The following is a 22651-nucleotide window of genomic DNA, read 5'->3' on the forward strand; positions in this document are numbered from 1 at the left end:
TATTTGAATTGGATTTCACCTTATCGGTTGTGTTAGCGTACCATATAGAACTGAAATTATTCAACTAGATTTTAGCCTATGGTGCTGGAGAAGACCCCTGGGAGTCCCCTGGACTGCAAGGTGATCAAACTGGTCAGTCCTAGAGGAGATCAACCCCGACTGCTCTTTAGAAGGCCAGATCCTGAAGTTGAAACTCAAGTACTTTGGCCACCTAATGAGAAGGAAGGACTCACTAGAGAAGAGCCTGATGCTGGGAAAGATTGAGGGCAACAGAAGAAGGGGACGACAGAGAATGAGGTGGCTGGATGGAGTCACTGAAGCAGTAGGCGTGAGCTTAAATGGACTCTAGAAGATGGTAGAGGACAGGAAGGCCTGGAGGAATGTTGTCCATGGGGTCGCGATGGGTTGGACACGACTTCGCAACTAACAACAACAACAATGGTGTTTGTTGACTATAGTTCAGTTTATCCTGTGAACAATGAAAATTGAACTAACTATGGCAAAACATACGATGCAAATACGATCTTTAGGTAAGAAACTGGAAAGTATCCTAGAAGATGAAATATAGTAATTTTGACCTTTTCCCCATTTTGTAGATGGAATTAGCGTGAGCGGTCTTCCACTTTCCAGTCCCTTTCGACAAGTGATAAAGCCGCGTATGGAAAATAAACCTATAAATCCACAGGAAGCCACTAAAGTTGGTGACTTCAGTCACATAAAGGTAGGTGATCAGTCCTGCTGTAATGAGTTTTGCAACTTATATTAAATCAGGAGTGGACAGTTGATTTTCCCAAGGGATCACACAAGAAACTGAGATTGTGAAGGACTGCCGCCACCCCATTCCTGCCCCCTCATCAGTGGTAGGATTCAAATACCTGAACATCCAGTTCTCTGCGTGGATGCAGGCCTGGGCCTCCGAGGCCTAGAACGGACTTCCGGAAGTGACATCCATGCACTTCTGGTGGGCCGTTCTAGGCCTGGGAGGCCTCCACTAGGCCTAGACCAGACTTCCGGAAGTGACATCCATGCACTTCCGGAGGCCGTTCTAGGCCTGGGAGACCTCCAGGCCTCCGAGGCCTAGAACCGACTTCCAGAAGCAGCATGAGTTCAGCCGGTTGTCCAAACTCAACAAAATTTAGCTACCGGTTCTACTGAACCGGTGCAAACCGGCTGAATCCCACCACTGCCCCTCATCCCCTGCCCCCTGCCCCTGCCCTCCCGCCGCTGCCCCTTGTCCCCCACCGCCAACACCGCAGGCCGGAAAGAGACAGCTGGAGGGCCAGATATGGCCCACAGGCCATAAAATGCCAAGGTCTGTATTAAATGCTTTCTGCTACAGTGCAATTTGTGTGCAATAGAAAAGAAAACATTTAGCTCAGGGTTGAACTGTGAAGTTCTTGGTACTCTCTGATGGTGGTTATTTGCTTGCAGATATCTCATTATTCAACTAGGTAACATCATCAGGCCCAGTGGGTGTGGGGTTTGCTGCTTGTTTGTATTTATTTATGTATTCAAATTTATACAGCCATAATCTGGGTATTGATCCCTGTTCATCTGAGTATTGGAGGGAATGTATTTTACTCTTTTTGCTCCCTTCCTTTGATTGTTATTGTCTTTTTTGCAATGATGTGTAAATGTGATTTATATCTATGTGTCCCTTGATAGCTGATTTGTTTGAATGCCAAACTTCGGGAATTCCCTAGCATTTTTGAATGTGGCTTGATCTCTGCATCTGAATATCAAGCTTCTTTAGAAGAACTTGTGTACGTTCTTTAGGTCATAAATGAAATAACATATTAAATTGTCCAAACAAAGGTGGGTTCTCCCATAAGGCTGGGAAAGGAACCCTTGCAATATTCTAGCAGGCATTTATACTTTACTAGTTAAGTATTAGCTATTTGACATGCCTCAAACATCTGTCTCCAAATTCACACAATTTAACATAGGAACTTTTTATAGAAATTACTTATGTCAGCCTGACCTACAAATTAATTCAAGTATATATTCATTTTCTTTAACATCTTTTACAGCTAACCAAGTCATAAATGAATATATTTGTAGAGCAGTTAAAATTTGGACATATCTGGTATATCTCAGTAAAAGATACTCCATTGTTATTTTAATTTATAGTGCTGCTACAGAAATAGCAAAAACATCATTGGAAATGGTTTTTTATGTTGGAATTTCCATGACAGGTCAGGAGTAGAACACAGGTGGAGCATGAATGTATGAAACTTGCCATAGGAAAGCAATCTTGGAAAAGAGGATTCTTTCTTTCTTTCTTTCTTTCTTTCTTTCTTTCTTTCTTTCTTTCTTTCTTTCTTTCTTTCTTTCTTTCTTTCTTTCTTTCTTTCTTTCTTTCTTTCTTTCTTTCTTTCTTTCTTTCTTTCTTTCTTTCTTTCTTTCTCTGTGAAATTTAAATGTATTAAATCTAATAAACTCTTTAAATGCCCCAGAAGAGGCATGCTACGGGGGCCAAAGAACTTTGGCTGGCCCTGGATCCAGGAGAAGAGCCTTTTCTGCTTTGGCTTTCACTCCCTGGAACATCATGGTAGAGCTGTGGTGGCGCAGTGGTCAGAATGCCGTATTGCAGGCTAATTCTGCTGACTGCCAGCAGTTCGATTCTCACCGGTTCAAGGTAGACTCAGCCTTCCATCCTTCTCAAGTCGGTAAAATGAGGATCCGGATTGTTGGGGGCAATAGGCTGACTCTATAAACCACTTAGAGAGGGCTGTAAAACACTGTGAAGCGGTATATAAGTCTTATTGCTTATTCTATTCTATTCTATTCTATTCCTTTTCTATTTTCTATTTTCTATTTTCTATTTTCTATTTTCTATTTTCTATTTTCTATTTTCTATTCTGTTCTGTTCCGTTCCGTTCCGTCTTCTCTTCTCTTCTCTTCTCTTCTCTTCTCTTCTCTTCTCTTCTCTTCTCTTCTCTTCTCTTCTTTTCCCTTCCCTTCCCTTCCCTTCCATTCCATTCCATTCCATTCCATTCCATTCCATTCTACTTGGTGACACACTGATTAGAATGCAGTATTGCAGGCGAATTCTGCTGACTGCCAGCAGTTTGATTCTCACCGACTCAAGGTTGACTCAGCCTTTCATCCTTCTGAGGTCGGTAAAATGAAGACCCAGATTGTTGGGGGTCAACATGCTGACTCTGTAAACCACTTAGAGAAGGCTGTAAAGCCCTGTGAAGCAGTGTATAAATCCTATAGCTTTGGTTACCCTGCTCCTCAAGCTGACAACCACCCCCACCCTTTTGATCTTCCAAAAAAGCCTCGAAATCTGACTTTGCCGATTGGACGGCGGCCAGAATGCCGGCGCTTAATAGAACGAGAAGACGATTCCACCTCCTGCCTATGTATTGCTTTCCTATTTTGGGCCAGTTCTTGTTCATTTTTAATGTTCTTCTTTTGAACGCTTTCTTCACCTTTTAATATTTTAACATTCCTCCTTTGACGCTGTCGCAAGCCGCCCAGTTTCGCTCCGACCCGTGAGAGGGCGGCCGTACAATTTGTCATAAACAAATAAAATCGATTGACGTCCCTTAGGGAACCGGGCTTTAGCTCATAACGTTTAATCAGCCGGGACGTCTCGCCCGCCACTTGCCTTTTTCCTCCCTATCGCATCTGCCCGCCTTGCGCCGCGTAGGGGGAGCCTCGGCGGGGAGAGGTCAGAGCAGTATCCTCCCGCCTGTCTCGCCTGCGCCGTCGATGTTCATTTTGAACGACACGAAAGGGAGGAATTGAAATTCACCCCGGGTAGGCACGAGAGGAGTGCTTCTGAGGCCAAGTGCTCAAACGCAGCCTTGTCGGACTATTTTTAGAGCGCTGCTGTCGATCCGGCGCTGTTTAAAGATTCAGCTGAGATTGCTAATAGGGGTATTTATATCCACTCTGTCAGTTGCCACACGCCGCATAAAACTCCCTCCAAGGGGATAATTCTATTCCCGGACACCCTGCCACGGTGACTCTGGCTCTCTGCATTTAAAGACACCTTCTACCTCCGTATATACTTTCCTGAAACATACAGTTCCATATATGTATGTATGTATGTATGTATGTATGTTTGTTTGTTTGTTTTCGTAGATATATATTCAAAAATCCCTGAAGGGTGTGACTAGCTGATGGGGGCAAATGAGCCTGAAATAGCTATACTAGTCTCCCAATAACTCTTTGTCAGCCACAAAATGTTGAATTTATAGTGTTCACAGTATGTGAGGTCTGCCTGCAAAACATGCTCCTAGATTGGAGAGAAACGCAGAAAAGACTGATTTATATTTGGTAGACCGGGTGCCTCACCCAACAGATAAGATACACACACACATACACACACACACACACATTAACTTTACGGGCAAATAACCCACTTAGCGATTTAAGGCAGGAGTCCATCAGCCAGTTAAAGCTGTCTGGCTTTTTCAAAGAGTTTCTCCTGTCAATGTAAAACCTAAACTAAAAGTAGAACGCTTTGAGTTATTTATGGATAGCGTTGTAGATTTTTTTTTTCCTTTTTCTTTTTCCAGAGCTAGAATTTTTATTTGTTTGCCAATTTGGGGGGGGGGGAAGGAAGCCCCACTGTTGCTAGGAAACAGATATTTCAGAAAGTGAGCTTGGGCAGGCAGTTGCCATAGCATTGCACTCACCAAGCAAATACAGCGTCTCTCTTTATTGCTTCCCCAGATGGGCTGGGCGTGTGTGTATTTAGATAGGATTGTGTGTGTGAGGGGGGGGGATTTGAATTTTGCTCAGCACTGTGGTGGTAACTGTGTGGAGCTTGGGTACCTGGGGTGAGACTTATAATAATAATAATAATAAAGTTGGAAGAGACCTTGGAGGTCATCGAGTCCAACCCCCTGCTCAGGCAGGAAACCCTACACCATTTTTGACAAATGGCTGTCCAGTCTCTTCTTAAAAACTTCCACTATTGGAGCATTCACATACTCCTGGAAAACAGTTGCACTTTGATGCATTGAGCTCCCATCAGAATAGAGCTGGAAGGGACCTTGGAGGTCTTCTAGTCCAACCCCCTGCTCAAGCTAGAAGGTCTTCAAACATCTTTTTTAACCTACTTTTCTTTTTTTTTCAATCAATCAGTCAATCAATTAGAATAAAGCTGGAAGGGACCTCATTGGAGGTCATCTAGTCCAACCCCCTGCTCAAGCAGGAGACCCTATACCATTTCAGATAGGTGGCTGACCCCCCCTATTCTTTGTGGCAGCCCCTCAAATACTCAAGTCTGCTATTATGTCCCCCCTAGTCCTTCTTTTGTCTAGACTGGCCATACCCAATTCCTGCAATCGTTCATCATATGCTTTAGTCTCTAGGCTTAAGTTAGTTTTGAATATGTAGTTAGTTAGTATTTATTTAGTACATTTAATATATAGGTTGCAAACATGTGGAAGAGGCCTTCATCCTGCAGTGCATAGACAGTGGCTAAAACGAAGTTAGTTTTGATTTGATGTCGTTAGTAAATGAGAACCACCACAGTCATAATGCCTCAAATGGAGACTCTGCATTGGTTGCCAATAAGTTTCTGAGTCCAATTCAAAATGTTTATTTTAACCTATGAAGCCTACATGGCTTGTCTCCTGGCATATGTAAAATTCCCTTTTCCACCTCGACACAAAAATTACGTACTGCCCAGAAAAATCTGTTAGCAGCCCTCAGGACCAAGAGATGAAGGAAGCAAATCCTAAGCATTTTGAAGTAAGAGCAATTTATCTCACTGACTTTACTAACTCCCAGATTTCCTCAGTTGCTCTTTTCTTTGTGAACATAAGCATGTATGCATATGGGTACAAGCGAAATAAATTTTATATACGAGGGAATGTTTTGTATATCTTGTATATGCACTAGTGGATTCATGAATTCTACAAATGAGATTCCTTATTATATAGGCCAGTGGTGGCAAACCTATGGTACGCGTGCCAGAGGCGGCACTCAGAGCCCTCTCTGTGGACACGTGTGCCATGCCCCGGAGATGGCAACCGTCCCTCTTCAACCAGCCCCCCGCTAACTCGCCGAGGTCCCATGTGGCCGGATGCATCCCAGCATGGCTGGTTTCCTTCCCCCCTGTCCCATCCCTCCTGGCCTCGCATGTTCTCCTTTTCCCGGGCACGACCCACTGCATCGCCTCCTCAGCTGTCGGCTGGCTGTCCAGCTCAGAGGCGGCTTCTCTGAACTGCTGGTGGCGGGCTGCGGAGCCCCAGAGTGCGCCGGTCGAGGGCCTGGCAGGCTGCGGCTGCTGACGGACACTGTCGGCCCCCATGCGCTTACTGGCCTCTGTGTGCGGGGGCCGATGGTGTCAGGCAGCAGCCATCCAGGCCCCTGCCTTGCCTTGCCCTGCGACAATGGCACCCTTGCCCTGTCTCACCTTGCCTCGCCTCACCCCGCAGGACGAGCCTCCTGCCCATTGCCCCATCTGCCAGAGACCCCTGGATATCCCCCAACCCTGCCCGGCCCCCACAGGCATCCCTCCCCACGAGCAACATCGAGGTGATCACGCCCACTTTGGCCACTCCCATCCAATCTGCCCTGACCACCACAGTCACGCCCACCCAGTGAGCCACGCCCACCTGGCCCCCGGCGATAAATAAGTTGGTTTTGGGTTGCAGTTTGGGCACTCGGTCTCTGAAAGGTTCGCCATCACTGTCATATTGTGTTCACATTCAAGTGTCCTCTTCATTTTCGTCCCTTTGTGTGAAAAACAGGTGAATTGCCAGATTGTGTGCACAAAGGATTTTGGATTACAAGTTTTATCTGACGGGAATTAATATCGTTTTACACACACACACACACACACACACACACACACACACTTCAGTAAATATAATTTGGAAACCCTACAGAAAAAGAAAAAAAAAATCCCCACCCTGCAAGAAGAAACAACACAATGCAGGCTCTAATTTTGGGGGGTGAAAACTTTTCTTTGTTACAAGGTGTAGTGTAGAAAAAAGCAGTAATTTGTAAGCCAATATTCCGATCTCTGCGGTTGCTAAATGTTGCTGTTACACTCTTAATCTAGGAATAAATAATCGTGGGTTGAGGTTTTTTTTTTGGCAATAATAGGCAGACAGAGCTACGTATTAAAATCCACATGTTTATCTTAAATCTTTTTTTTACAAAAACTGCATATCTAATTGCTTGGTTGACATTTAAAACACTCGATGTCTCTATTGAGGCATATTTTTGTAACCTCGTAATTCTTTCTGCTCTGTTCTAGCCATCTCAAGTCTTAGCCAAGCGCTTTGTTTTGATGACCTCTAGATGTTTGAAGTTATGGAGCAGAAGGAGTATAATTACCCAGTTTGGAATTTAGCCAGATCACCAGGGTTAATATTGCTTCTCTTAGAAAAAAGTCACCAGGGAGGTCCTAATGACAGCACCGAGGCTCCAGTTATTAGTTCTGGGCGAAAGATGTTTCCTTAGTGTAACAGTACAGGGCTCAAGCACATTTCCACTTCTTAAAAGCACACAGAGACTTTCATTTGCACGCTGCTTTTGTGTTGGTCGCAATGACAATATGATCTGAAGTCAGGGATGTTGTGATCAGTCACTTCATGGGCAGATCATCTACTCTTAGGTTGTAGGGTTCTTTATACCAGCTTCTCGCCACAGTTGTGCCATCACTGCTTCAGACAGGAAGGCGGTGCAGAGAGTGGTGAGGACGGCAGAAAAGATCATTGGCGGTTCCCTCCCTTCCATCCATTAGTCCTCGTCTTACGTCCAGTCCCTTAGCAATCATTTGACGTTATGACAGCATTGCTTGAGCAGGTTCCGCAAGATTGTCTGGGACACTGCACATCCTCTCCATGACCTGTTTTCATTGTTACCTTCTGGGAGGAGGGGGGCTCCGTGGTACCTGAAGCAGAACATCCAGATTCAGTCCCAGTTTTGTTCCATACAGTATTAAACTTGTGAACTCTCAAGCTTCCTCCTTCCGTTATGTATTCAAGATGGACAGTGATTAATATTTATATGTTACTTATATGTAAGGGTGTAGGTTAGGGGTGTTAAACTGCTGGCCCGCGGGCCGGTTTCATCATACTGGAGCCACGCCCACCCCATTGCCGGCAATGGCGAAAAAGCTCCGATACGTCGCGTGACGTCGCGAGTTTGACATGCCTGGTGTAGGTCTATACATACGTTGGTATATATCATGTTTAAATGTATGTTATGTATGTGTGCACACTTCTGAGAGCAAGCAACAAAAATTCATTTTCAATGTGTGCCAATGTGCCCACAGTAAAAAATGACAATAAAAGTTTTCTCTCTCTCTCTCTCTCTCTCTCTCTCTCTCTTTCTCTCATATATAAGGGCATAGGTCTATACATATCTTGTATATAATATGTTTAAAGGTGTGTTATGTATGTGTACACTTTTGAGAGCAAGCAACAAAATTTCATTTTCAACGTGTGCCAATGTGCCCACAGTAAAAAAAAAAAAATGATAGTAAAGGTTCTCTATCTATCTATCTCGATGTTTTTTTCTTTGCTTGCTTCCTGAAATTATAATGCAATTGCTATCCAAGTCTCCCAAGTTCCAAGCTGTTTATTTCTGCCTTGGCTTTAATGTCTACTTACTCTTTTTCTAGTTTTCCAATAATTTAGGCCTGTTAAATTATCTTCTCCCCCCCCGCCTGCCCGCCTCCCCCGATGCACTAGGAGAAAGGGACCGATTCTGGATTTCAGGAGAGAGAAAGGCATTAAAAAATGCTGATGTTGCACCCATCATGCTTCATCTCCTAAAGCGTAATAAGCATTCAGGAGTGTTTTTGACAGGATAATGAGCACTCAAGTGAGTCAGCAGTTTCCTCTTTCGACAGGTGGACAGAAGGACGAGGAAAGGACAGGCAGTAAGGGTTTAATTAAACCTGTCGATTTCAGGAATTAGGGGATTGTTACTTTCAGTCTGGATTTGAATTTATCATCGTCAGAAGAATAACTTGGGGTTCCAACTTGAGCCGGGACTGTGCAAGAATAAATAGAAATGAGATCCAGAGAGCTGTGAGGAAAGAAGAAATATTTATTCCTAAAACCAAAACAGTTTGCCTTTAGGGGCAGCTGCAGAGAACTGGGGTACAACCACAGATTTTTATAGGGGAGCTTGTCCTGGTGTGGAATTGTCCACTTGCTGATTCTAGGGCAGTGGTGGCGAACCTATGGCACGGGTGCCAGAGGTGGCACTCAGAGCCCTCTCTGTGGGCATGTGCGCTGTCGCCCTAGTTCTAGACCTTCAGCTGGGTTTTATAAAACTTTTTCGCTTTAGGCCTCCGCCGCCGTGTGCAAAAAAACCCAAAAAAAGTTCAGTCAGTCAATTTCAACTTCTCGTGGGAAAAAAAAGATCTTGCAAAGTTGGAATTGATTGATTGAACTTTTTAGTCCCACCCAGTCTGCCGTTACCACCGCAGCCACGCCCACCCAATTGACCACGCCCACCCAATGGGCCACACCCACCCGGCACTCGATGCATAAGTGGGTTTTGGGTTGCAGTTTGGGCACTCAGTCTCTAAAAGGTTCGCCATCACTGTTCTAGGGTGTTACGTGAGGGGCGCACATGTATGTAGGTATGTCTGTGGTATTTATTCTTGTGAACAGGGTGGGAGACCATGTTGCTGGGAGACCTGATTTAATTAACTCGATTTGTGTTTGCAGACCTTATCCTTTGATATGTGGATTAGGTTTGGGTAACTTATTTGGAGGTTTGAGGAGCCCCTGAGATACTGGAACACTGCTATCATGTCGCCCCTCGTCCTTCTCTTCCTTAAACTGGACATACTCAATTCCAGCAACCATTCTTGATATGTTTTAGCCTCCAGTCCCCTAATCATCTCTGTCTCTATACTCTTTCTAGAGCAGGCATGTCAAACTGCTGGCCCATGGGCTGGATGCGTCATGCCAAAACCGCTCCCACCCCATTGCCGTCAATGGGGAAAAAGTCGTGACATCCCGAGTTTGACATGCCTGTTCTAGAGTCTCAACATCTAGTGGACAATCATTTAAATATGAGCCAGCCGTGTGCTGCAGCTGCCAAAAAAGCCAACACAGTGCTAGGCTGCATTAACAGAGGGATAGAATCGAGATCAGGTGAAGTATTAATACCACTTTACAATGCCTTGGTAAGGCCACACTTGGAATACTGCATCCAGTTTTGGTCACCACGATGTAAAAAAGATGTTGAGACTCTAGAAAGAGTACAGAGAAGAGCAACAAAGATGATCAGGGGACTGGAGGCTAAAACATATAAGGAAAGGCTGCTGGAATTGGGTATGTCTAGTTTAATGAAGAGAAGGACGAGGGGGGACATGATAGCAGTCTTCCAATATCTCAGGGGCTGCCCCAAAGAAGAGGGAGTCAAGCTATTCTCCAAAGCGCCTAAAGGCAGGACAAGAAGCAATGGATGGAAACTAACCAAGGAGAGAAGCCACCTAGAACTAAAGAGAAGCTTCCTGACAGTTAGAACAATTAACCAGTGGAACAACCTGCCTCCAGAAGCGGTGAATGCTCCAACACTGGAAGTTTTTAAGAAGAGACTGGACAGCCATTTGTCTGAAATGGTGTAGGGTTCCTGCCTGAGCAGGGGGTTGGACTAGATGACCTCCAAGGTCCCTTCCAACATCATCATCATCATCATCATCATCATCATCATCATCATCATCATCATCATCATCATTATTATTATTATTATTATTATTATTATTATTACTATTACTATTACTATTACTATTACTATTACTATTACTATTACTATTATTATCTTTTTTGCATCGTGGTGACCAAAACTCGATGTAGTATTCCAAGTGTGGCCTTACCAAGGCATTGTAAAGTGGTATTATTGGCATTTTATAAAATTGTGCAGTATGAGATATTCCAGGTAATCTAAGAGCGGAAATATGTTTTTTTTCCTGTATCTTACATGTCTACCCTCTCATGGGCTTCACAGGGTTTCAGCCATTGAGTCAGAGCTGGGTATTGTGTTCTTTGCCGCTTGCAAAGTTGGCCCAATCCCACTGTGTGTGTGGTTTTTGGCTGTTAGTTCATGAAAACCCTGTTTCATTCTTGATGAAACCACCCAAATTATTCTAATACTTTAGATGGGAAATCCTGATGTGCCTCTCTTTGTGAATAAAAATGCAGTATTAATAAGAAGACTAATTGAAGCTCTTTAATGAGATCCCAAATTTTCATTCTGCTGCCCTAGACAAGAGGCCAACAGGGTTCTGGAGCAGATATGTAGCTAGGATCAGGATCAGTCAAAATTTGCAAACTTTGGGGCACATTATAGAAGCAAACGTAAAAACATAACTTGATTTGTTCGTACTTTTTTGAGAAGCTAAATATTTTTTTTAAATAGACATTTTGAGGAAGTCAAGAGGTTGTTGTTGTTGTTGTTAGTTGCAAAGTCGTGTCTGACCCATCGCGCCCCATGGACAACGCTCCTCCAGGCCTTCCTGTCCTCTACCATCTTCTGGAGTCCATTGAAGCTCACGCCTCCTGCTCCAGTGACTCCATCCATCCACCTCATTCTCTGTCGTCCCCCTTCTTCTATTGCCCTCCATCTTTCCCAGCATCAGGCTCTTCTCCAGTGAGTCCTTCCTTCTCATTAGGTGGCCAAAGTATTTGAGTTCCAACTTCAGGATCTGGCCTTCTAAAGAGCAGTCGGGGTTGATTTCCTCTAGGACTGACCGGTTTCTGATTGCTATTATTAGGCTCATTGTTTTACCACTAGTCTTTGATCTTAAGATTTTTTTTCCTGATATTTTTTCCCCCAACATACACCATTTTATCCAGGGAAGCACCTTGGATTGGGCTTCTATTGAAATAGGTACAAATGTTTGTCCATGTTACTAGAAGATTTAGTGGCAGGTGATGCATTTGGATTGACACTGGCATGCCACACTAAATCCAAATTAATACTATTTAGTTGTTGAAACAGACTATAGCATGGCACGTAGATTTCAAGAGGGTGGAAAGAATTCCATTTCCTTCTTGGGTGGTGAAAACTTTGTTGTGAGTCATTGTTATTGTGGTGGTTCTTTGAGTCCAGGCAGTGCGTTCGGATATGTGTTTTGTTATTTAGGGAATCTAAATAGCAAATTTAATTACAATGCTGATGCTAACAACAACAACAACAACAATAATAATAATATTTTGGGGCATTCCACTTTCTGTGTCTCCCTAGGACAGGGGTAGGCAATCTTGGCTCTTTTATGACTCGTGGACTTCAACTCCCAGAATTCTGGGAGTTGAAGTCCACGAGTCATAAAAGAGCCAAGGTTGTCTACCCCTGTCCTAAGAGAATCAACCAACCTGCATATGTGCAGTGGTGGTTTGATTCAAGGACTTACTGCTGTACAGCATCTCTTCTCTTCTTTGAAACGTAGTACTATTCTGCTCACACTTCCAATCTTTATAAGCTAGGCTATTTTCAGCCAGCTGGAATTTAAAATATTCCTCCTGCACCTGGAAAATATGATTTATTGACCCAAAGTCAATGCTTCACGAGAATCTAGTGCTACACGGTCTGGCTGAGGAAGCAGGAGGAGGAGTCAGCCATGCATTAATTTCAATCAATCAGATCAGAGTAGAGCTGGAAGGGACCTTGGAGATCTTCTAGTCTGACCCCCTGCTTAAGCAGGAGACCCTATACCAGGGATGACAAACTGCCGGCCCGCGGGCCGGATGCGTCATTCTGAAACCGTGCCTACCCCATTGCTGGCAATGGAAAAAAAGTCGCAATACGTCACGACACGTCACGTGACGTTGCGAGTTTGATACCCTTGCCCTATACTATACCTATCCACTTCATCTCCAGTGATGAAGGCAACTTCTAAAAGCAAGCTGTTCCCCTGGTTAAATTGTTCTCACTGTTAGGAAGTTTCTCCTTCTCCTGCCTTCTGCTTTGGGAAATACAGCAGTGGCCAAAATTGTGGAAACCTTTTGGAAAAAGTATACAGTAGAAATGCCACCTTTGGTTAAGTTTCCACACATTTTCCTTCAAATTTCTTTATAACTGTAGCCTTGTTCACTGAATAATTCTATTTTACATCGCTTTCTGGGCGACCAGTCAACTCTTTGCACCATGACTTTAATTTTATTACGTTTTACAAGCTCACACAATGAAAGAACACAAAAAAGCCCAACCAACTTGATAGCCATCACATAACACACTGACAAACGTCCTCCTCTCAGCTTCAATACAGGATATCAATCACTGGATCCTACTGTGATCTGATTGGCTCATTGCCAAAACAAGATGACCCCCGATTGGCTAAACAGTCATGCTCATTGGCTACAATCCGATGAAGGAAAGCCACCTGATATCAACCTAAGCAAGTTGTGCTTCCTTTTTCTGGTTATTTGGCCATAACGTTTCATAGAATACAGTACAGATACTTGAACAAACTGTGTTGCATTACATTCTTGATTAAAGTATCTTTCCATTGATATATAATGTTATGGTGTTACTCTCCCCCCAAAAAAGTGGTGTTATTAGCCATCAAACCTCAAAAATACACTTTCCCCAAAAGGTTTCCACCATTTTGGCCACTGCTGTAAGTTGACCCCCTCTTCTTTGCGGCAGCCCTTCAAATACTGGAGTGCTGTATTGATGAAACAATGATTGATGAATCCACCTTTAGGTTTTCTTTCTCTCCAATTGCTTCTCCTGCTGTGTTATTATATAAAGAGAGGATGCAGTTTCAGTGCTCAGGGGCCTGATAGGATATTCCTATAATTGAGTCAAACATGTGGCATCCTGCACATGCTGTTGCTAAAATGCTGCTTCCATGCCTTGTGTCTTAAAAGGAAGCTTCACAGCTTGGCAGAACTATTGTGAGTAATTGTGCCCCTAAACATTTGGTCAGCATACAGCTACCCTTCAACGAGAGGTCCCGTTAATTGGAGTAACTTCGGAACGACATTTATCTCTTGATAAAAATTCGTAAACCTTGTCTTTGTCCGGAAGATTTACAACAACGAACCAAAACGTATATAGAATCGTCGGAGCCTAAATAACCTACTAAACTGTCTATCAGTGCGATCACTCGTTTCCCGTAAAACCATTTAGTGTAGTAAACAAGGGAGCAGTTTTATAGAAGTTACAGAAAATCTGTGCGTAACTGTTGAGCTTTTTGAGGAATAGGTATGTTAAAAAGCAGCTTTTTTCCCTTCGCCACAGCTCATTACAGTAGTGGCCAAAATTGTGGAAACCTTTTGAGAAAAGTGTATTTTTTGAGGTTTGATGGCTAATAACACCCCTTTTTTTGGAGTAGTACCATAAAATTATATATCAATGGAAAGATAATTTAATCAAGAATGTAATGCAACATCATTTGTTCAATTATCTGTACTGTATTCTATGAAAGGTTATAGCCAAATAACCAGAAAAAGGAAACACAACTTGCTTAGGTTGATCTCAGGTAGCTTTCCTTCATCTGATTGTAGCCAATGAGCATGAGTGTTTAGAGAGCCAATCTTGTTTTGGCCATGAGCCAATCAGATCACAGTAGGATCCAGTTATTGCTGCCCTGTATTGAAGCCTAGAGGAGGACATTTGTCAGTGTGTTATGTGATCGCTATCAAGTTGTTTGGGAGTTTTTTTTTGTGTTCTTTCATTTAGTGAGTTTGTAAAACGTAATAAAATTAAAGTCATGGTGCAAAGAGTTGACTGGTTGCCCAGAAAGCAATGTAAAATAGAATTATTAAGTGAACAAGGCTACAGTTATAAAAAAATTAGAAGAAAAATGGGTGGAAACTTAACCAAAGGAGGCATTTCTACTGTGCACTTTTCCCAAAAGGTTTCCACAATTTTGGCCACTACTGTATGTTTTAAACAGTGAGATGCCCACAGAGGTAATGCCACTGCATGAAGTTTCTATAAGGTATTTAAAAAAAATTATTCCTTCTCGATTTTTGCTAAGTCTAGCTACGTCCCAAGTGTCCTTTCTTTGCCAACTTTGGGTTAACATTCCTTTTTTTTCTCTTTTCCTCAGAGAATGTAGTTCAGACTTCATGCTGTTGAATATCTTTCTCACCTGGGTATTCATTTTTCCAAGGCTATTTTTTTGTGTGTGTTTGAGTGGCACTGAAAATTAATTTGTCAATGTTCCGGTCTGGCTGCTTTGATCTGTAAAAAAGAAAAGTGCTATATCTAGCAACATTAATAAAACGGACAGTTGCTTTGAACTGTTGAGATTTTAGGAGGCATTGTGCCCATGCTTCTGTAGTTTAGAAACAACTACAAATTTGCCTTTCCTGATTTTTGCCGTACCCTGTTTCACAGAGTTACGAAACACATACATGCACACGTAAATACAGAGTAGATAGATGCTTTGGGAATGTCCAGTTGGAGTCCAGAAAAAAAAGGACAGAGATAAGCCAAGAAGAGCACACTGGGCTGGGCAGACCAGTTGCAGGGCAAAATTATAACCATTGGCCTTATTGGTAAAAAAAACCTTTCATAATGGGTTTCCCACAAGCGATGATGTCAACGCTGCTAACATCGGATGTTTTTGCATTGACAACAGATGGAAATGTAGCCATCTTTTACCCTTTGCTTTTAGAGTTAGATGATGCTGGGAGGGGGGATGTGAACGAGAGTCCAGCTAGACATAACAACACTGAACCTAGCGTGAGAAACAAGGTTATTGTAACCAGAGCTGATAAGGACTTGGTGGGCTGGAGAACTGGAGAGGAAGCCCGTGTTTCAAACTAATTGGGGAATGTGATTTATGACTGTTAATTGGAGGAGGGAATTGTGCTTTGATACTATGTGCTCAGGGGAGGGGAATTCAGTTTTTGGCTTGATTATGCACTGCAGATGTTATGCTACTCAAAAGATTCTTTAAGGTAAACAATGCCTCGAAGTTCTTTTGAAGAATTTCATCTGACGGAACCATGACAGATGTTTTAGGGCAGGATTCAAAACCCCTCCTAAAAAAATCCAGATGGTTTACCATCCCCCTCCCACTCCAGCGTCTCCCCCAAGACCAAAGATACTTGTCAGTTGGAGTATCTTCATAGTACTTGGGCCAGATCCATTATATGTGACTGACTGTCCACATGTCAATATACTTCATCAGTATCCAAAAGTGCTTTTTCCAAAAGGCAACTGGACTTTCTTGGATATTGTCTTTGAAAATGTTTCACTTCTCATCCAAGAAGATTGTTCAATTTCTTCCAAAGAAGCTTCTTGGATGAGAAGCGTAATGTTTTCAAATAAAAAAAACCCAAGTAGGTCCAGTTGCCTTTTGGAAAAAGCACTTTTGGGACAACTATGACCTGAATGATTGAGAATCTCTATAGACCAGGGGTCTTCAAACTTGGCCCTTTTATGACTTGTGGACTTCAACTCCTAGAATTCCTCAGCCATTGTGCCTGGCTGAGGAATTCTGGGAGTTGAAGTCCACAAGTCACAAAAGGGCCAAGTTTGAAGACCCCTGCTATAGACAAACAATGTTGTTGTTAGTTGCAAAATTGTGTCCGACCCATCGCGCCCCATGGACAACGTTCCTCCAGGCCTTCCTGTCCTCTATCATCTTCTGGAGTCCATTTAAGCTCACACCTATTGCTTCAGTGACTCCATTCAGCCACCTCCTTCTCGGTTGTCCCATTCTTCTCTTGCCCTCCATCTTTCCCTCGTAGTCCGAGAAGAGGTCACTCAGGAAGGAAGAGTAATCCACCGGTTTCATGAACTCAAAGTTGAAGTCCTAGACCGGAAGATTTCTCGTCAGTCCCAACTAGAGGAGATCCTGACTGGCCAAACTAGCGGAACGTCAGGTCCCCTGAGCGTCCTCAGAAGAGGTCGTGGTTAGTTCAAAGGCCTCCATTCTTTGGCGCTCAGCCTTTCTTGTGGTCCAACTTTCACGGCCATCCATTGCAACTGGGAAAACCATGGCCTTGACTATACGCACTTTTGTTGGCAGACAAACAATAGGTACCCTCATAAGCCAATATTAAGATGCTGAAAGAAGTCAGGTGTGAGCCTAATAAAAAAAATGCAGCTGCTCTGAAGTATTTCTGGCAGGTACACCCCACCCCCCCACCCCACGTGACCTGAATCCCATTTGGTGCCTCAAACCCAACATACTTGCATAGCCCTAGACACCAGTCGAATGATTAAAAACCAGTTCCAATAGAGCGGTCTTCAAGTGGAATCAGTAACCAGCAGGGTGGTGAACTCATGTTTATAAGAAGGCTGGACAGCCATCTGAACGAGATGCTTTATTTTGGATTCCCAGACTGAGCATGCTGTTGAGACACTTTGCCTCAGTGGACCCAATCAATTAGAAGGTGGGGCATCCCCAACCACTGGCCCATGAACCGGTCCCGGTCCCCGGCCTGTTAGGAACCAGGTTGTGCAAGTGAGGGAAACTTCATCTACGTATATGCGATATCTAGATAGCGTGTGAAACCATCCAGTTGCCAGTCCATGGAAAAATTGTTTTTCCCGGTCCCTGGTACCAAAAAGATTGGGGGCCACTGAATTAGAAAAAAAACATTCATGTCCCACCCTCTATGTTTCAGGTTTAGTTCTTTACATTAGGGCAGGGGTAGGCAACCTTGGCTCTTTTATGACTGGTGGACTTCAACTCCCAGAATTCCTGAGCCAGCCACGCTGAGGGGAAAGGGAGAGGTTTCCAAGCTGAGCCATGCTGGCTCAGGAATTCTGGGAGTTGAAGTCCACCAGTCATAAAAGAGCCAAGGTTGCCTACCTCTGGCCTAGGCCTAGGCCGCTTTATGACTTGTGGACTTCAACTCCAAGAATTCCTCAGCCAGCTTGGCTCAGCTTGGAAACCTCTCCCTTTCCCCTCAGCGTGGCTGGCTCAGGAATTCTGGGAGTTGAAGTTCACGAGTCATCAAAGAGCCAAGGTTGCCTACCCCTGCATTAGGGCCTGTTTTCTCCCAGGTCATTCATCCATGGAGTTTTATCTGTATATTGCAAATAGAAAACCGCCGTTCGTCAATTTAATAATATTTTCTATCATGCTTTATGCCGCACTTTAGATGTACTTTCAGGGCATTGAATGGGCCTCCAGCTGTGAAGTCTGCATTAAAGTTAATGGACGTAGCACAGTAAGACCATGGACACTTTGCTGCAAATTTACCTCACTGCAGGTAACCATTATGCTTGTGGTCTTGAGACTAGGTAGGAAGAGCTGCGTAAAAACGCAGCTGTTCGCCCCCTCCCCTCCATCCAAACTTACTTTCTCAGAAAACCGCCGACCCCTTTCATGAATATTGTGTCCCATGTTTTATGACATTTTTAGTTTCAAGACTTGCGGGTGGGAACTGAAGTAATTTTATGTGAAGAGCCAAACAAAGCCATCAACGCTCCAGAGTGCCAGTTTTTGTGAGACGGCGGGGCAGGACAGGTTAAGGGTTTTGAGCACTGAATAGAATCCAGTGGATTTCTACATTATTATTATTATTACAGTTGGTTGCAGAGTCAGCCAAAGGTTTAGTCTATATTTGGGATTTTTATTCACCTGTTAAATCCTTCCCAAAGACCTGGAATAGGCAAGTGTTATTTTTGATGGTGTTAAAGGTAAAGCATGATGTAAGCTGTTCAGAGTAAATCTGCCTATCCTCCTCCTCCTCCTCCTCCTCCTCCTCTGTTACCACCACCACCACCATCACCACCACCACCACCACCATCATCATCATCATCATCATCATCATCATCCCTTTATCTTAAAAATGTGTGCGCTTGTTTATATTGCATGTAGGTGTGTCAACTCAAGGCAGTGAACATACATAATGCTCCTTCCTCCTCCTATCCCGCTCCCCATAACAACAACCAGTTGAGGTGAGTTGGGCTGAGCAAGAGTGACTGGCCCAAGGTCACCCAGCTAACTTTCATGCCTAAGGCAGGACTGGAACTCACAATCTCCTGGTTTGTAGGCCAACACCTTCACCACTACACCAACAATGTCTTTTAAGGATTCCATCATTCCCCAGCCAATACGATCCAAAGTCAGCAATTATAAAAATGTAATATTTATATCAAAATACCAGAATGGCTTTCAACAATGGAAGCTTTTGCTTACCCAAATTTAATTAATTACGACAAACTCGTTACTTATAAAGACATTTTGAACAAGGACGGAAAACTTAAAGACAGGCAAGACCTACAACGACAAGGTATGGACCTATCACGGTGGCCTTACCTACAAATCCAAACAAGATATGAGAAAGATGTAAAGACAATGGGATTCTATAAAGAACAGATAGAATTTGACCAAATACTCTTGAAAACAGATGAAAATTTGATTAAGAAACTTTATAGATTTCTGCTAAATTGGAAGATGGAAGAAGAACAAGTAAAAGAGACAATGATAGTCTGGGCAAAAAACTTTGGATATTCTATAGACTTAGAAGTCTGCAAAAGTTATGGGATAGAAAGCTGACTAAAGCAGCTTCATATAAAGAAAACTTATATAAAATGTTTTATAGATGGCATATGACACCAGTTAGGCTAGCGAAAATGTTTAAAAATATCTCGAATAATTGTTGGAAATGTAAACAAAAGCCAGGCACCTATTACCATATCTGGTGGGTATGTCCTAGTGCAAAGAAATTTTGGTCTAAGATTCATACGTGGCTGGAAAAGATGACTAAAATACAGATAGAATTTAAGCCAGAATTGTTTTTGTTAGGAATACTAGGATCTAACTATGGGAAAGAGAATGAATATTTAATATTACATATATTTACAGCTGCGAGAATAGCATTTGCCCAATATTGGAAAAATGAAAATGTACCACCCGATGGGATTATAATTAGGAAAATTCTAGAATGTGCAGAAATGGGACAGACTAACCCTAGAGATTGAAGAGAAAGAAGACTCAGTCTATTTTAAAACATGGGAAAACTTTTTACCAAGGGTTAGCAAACCGAGTGAGCGAGAAATGATTGTGACATTTAATAAGATGATTGATGTTTACTGATTACTCAACATGCTCTATAATTATTGTTGTTTTTGTTGACTATAGCTACTTATTATTATATTAACTATTCTCATTGAATAGCTGTATCCGGACAATAGTTTGCTTTCTAAAGCTTGGAAATGTTACTGGGGGCAACCCCATTGTTGTACCTACCCTCATCCCAGCTCCATCCCCGAACCCCACTACCTATATCGATCCTGTTTTTCCCCTACCTTTATCAAACTTAATAAAATATTGTCAAAAAAAAAAAATTAACGGACAAATCTGTATCCTACTAAAACCTTTGTGTCTGGAACCTTTAATTGGGCCAAAACAGTGCACTATAGCAGGGGTCCCCAACCTTGGCAACTTTAAGACCTGTGGACTTCAACTCCCAGAATTCCCCAGCCAGCATGGCTGGCTGGGGAATTCTGGGAGTTGAAGTCCACAGGTCTTAAAGTTGCCAAGGTTGGGGACCCCTGCAGTACAGGGCAACAGTTTTTTAACCAAGGTGCCTCAAATGGACTAGCATACAGAGTGCATCCAAAAGGTTATCAGCTATGATCAAGCCAGCAGGAAGTCAGAAGTTGCTCTTACTCTCACGGCTTTTTTTTAAAAATTTTATTTTGCCCTTGGTCATTTCATTTCTCTGTTTAGGTAAGGAAATGTCTGTGAGCCGATGACGACCTAGCAGGTCACATGGGTTGTATCAGGTGCAGGAAATCAGGTTCCGAAAGAAGAAGCTCTTCAAAGAACTTTGAGGCATAGCAACATAGCTTCGGCACGTACATAAAAGAAGCCAAAAATCTGAATTGTCCTCCCTCAAACACACAGTATCTATGTTCTGTCCCCGTCTCACACACACCCAAACAGCCAGCCGAGGGTTAAATAACCTTCTCAGACACTCCACGCCACTGATAAGGAACTTGGCAGCAACTCCATAGCTGCCTGCCAAGAACTTTTTTACTGCGATAACACAGACAAAAATACACACAGTTTGAATAGTCCAGTTTGTAATTAAATCCACAGCAAATAGGCGTTGTGTCCAAAGATGCAAAGTGATTCGCCAGAGGTTTAGCTTTGTCCGTCACAGAGTCCGAATGGCCACCATACTCTCTTTTATAGCCTGTGGGGTGGGGTCCAGTGACTCAGCTTAATCTCTGACACGCCTCCTTTTCTGCTGCGCACGCTTGTCTTGCCTACGCTGGCGTGGATCCAGCCACAACGTATCTTCGTCACTATCCGACGGCTCGGAAACACCTGGCTCCTGGCCAATCTCTTCTCCGTCGGGAGACACCTGAGGCATTGCCAGAGAGGAGGGTCCTGGAGAGAGAGGCCTGGTCATCTCCTCTCCTTCATGTTCGGAGCCTTCTTCCTCTGATAAGATGGGCTCACAGGACGGAACCACAACAATCTAAGCATAACTCACTCCTTCATTTAACAGTCATTAATCATATTCTCTAATTAGTTTGAAGTGCGAACTTTCCCTCCCATTCCATAACCCGCCATTACTTATCTCCTCTTATTACAACCAACCTTGAAGAATACTCTACTGAGATATTGTTATGGCTAACTAGTCCCCAAGCACATTCTTCCCCCTCCACTCCAGCACCATCTAATTTTAACTCTAAAAAGTAATACGCAGGTTAAATAGAAAATGTCTGCATCTTCATATATTGTCAAGCAAGAACATCCGATGTTAGCGGCATTGACATCAGGAGCCCGGGCAGTACAAATGAATGTATAGATGTTTCGCAAGTTTACGCTCTCTCCACAAGAATCTGAACTACTAACAGTCGAAGCGAATTGGAGGTAGATAAGAATCAGCAGAAATTAAGGTGGGCTGGACTCTTGTGGACGAGAAGGGACTCGAGATTGATGACGCATTTGACCCTTCCTCCCTCCGGCTCAACCTGGTCATCTCCTACAGGTTGCGTAGTATACATTTAATGTTGAGCGTCTGCATTTCATGATGTATCTATCATGTTACACAGGTAATTCGTCACCTAACGTGTTTGGGTTATGCATTTGAAGCTGTCTGAGCAATTTAGAAATAAATAGCACCATGGCGGAAATAAATAGATTAAATATTTTTACTATTCTATTTTTAGACATTGGAAGCCATCTTGAATTTCAGATACTCGGGAGGCCCTGGACATACTGATGGATATTATAGGAATTTGTCCCTGGGGCTTCACGTGGACGTTGAGCCATCTGTGTTCTTCACACGTGTCAGTACCTTGCCTGCAACTAGGTAAGTTGTGTTTGTTGAGAAAAGTATTCCTTCGTGTAAAATGAGTAATATCGATAATGAAGCTTAACGCCAATTCTGAAATAGTCTTTTTTTTCTGCCAAAGGCTCAAATAATAGTGACTTTACTATTAAAATTCTTGGATATTATGATCTATAGATATATGAAGGCTTATCAGCAATGAACATATGGCTAGATTTGTTTCTTCATCTATTTTTTATTTTTTTTCTTCATCTTATTTTTTATAAGAGTAATTCATCAAGAAATTCTTTTGAGCAAAAATAAGAGACAATTTGTACACTATTGTACACAATTTGTACACTAGAGTTAAAACTCTAGAAAGAGTGCAGAGAAGAGCAACAAAAATGATCAGGGGACTGGAAGCTAAAATATATAAAGAACAGTTGCTGGAATTGGGTATGTCTAGTTTAATGAAGAGAAGGACGTGGGGTGACATGATAACA

The 22651-nt window shown here is 42.9% G+C and overlaps 1 protein-coding gene across 1 annotated transcript in view; it reads left to right on the top strand.

Annotated features, from left to right (window-relative positions):
- Nucleotides 1-22651, top strand: part of TRAPPC9 (trafficking protein particle complex 9) — a 283369-nt gene that overhangs the window by 70737 nt on the left and 189981 nt on the right. The window contains exons 17-18 of the mRNA XM_015820169.1: nt 597-721; nt 22048-22190. Of these exons, the coding sequence (XP_015675655.1) occupies nt 597-721; nt 22048-22190 (268 nt within the window). The remainder of the gene's footprint in view (nt 1-596; nt 722-22047; nt 22191-22651) is intronic.

The sequence above is a fragment of the Protobothrops mucrosquamatus genome, unplaced genomic scaffold (genome assembly GCF_001527695.2).
Source record: "Protobothrops mucrosquamatus isolate PMUCROS unplaced genomic scaffold, P.Mucros_1.0 scaffold1079, whole genome shotgun sequence".
Lineage (NCBI taxonomy): Eukaryota > Metazoa > Chordata > Lepidosauria > Squamata > Viperidae > Protobothrops > Protobothrops mucrosquamatus.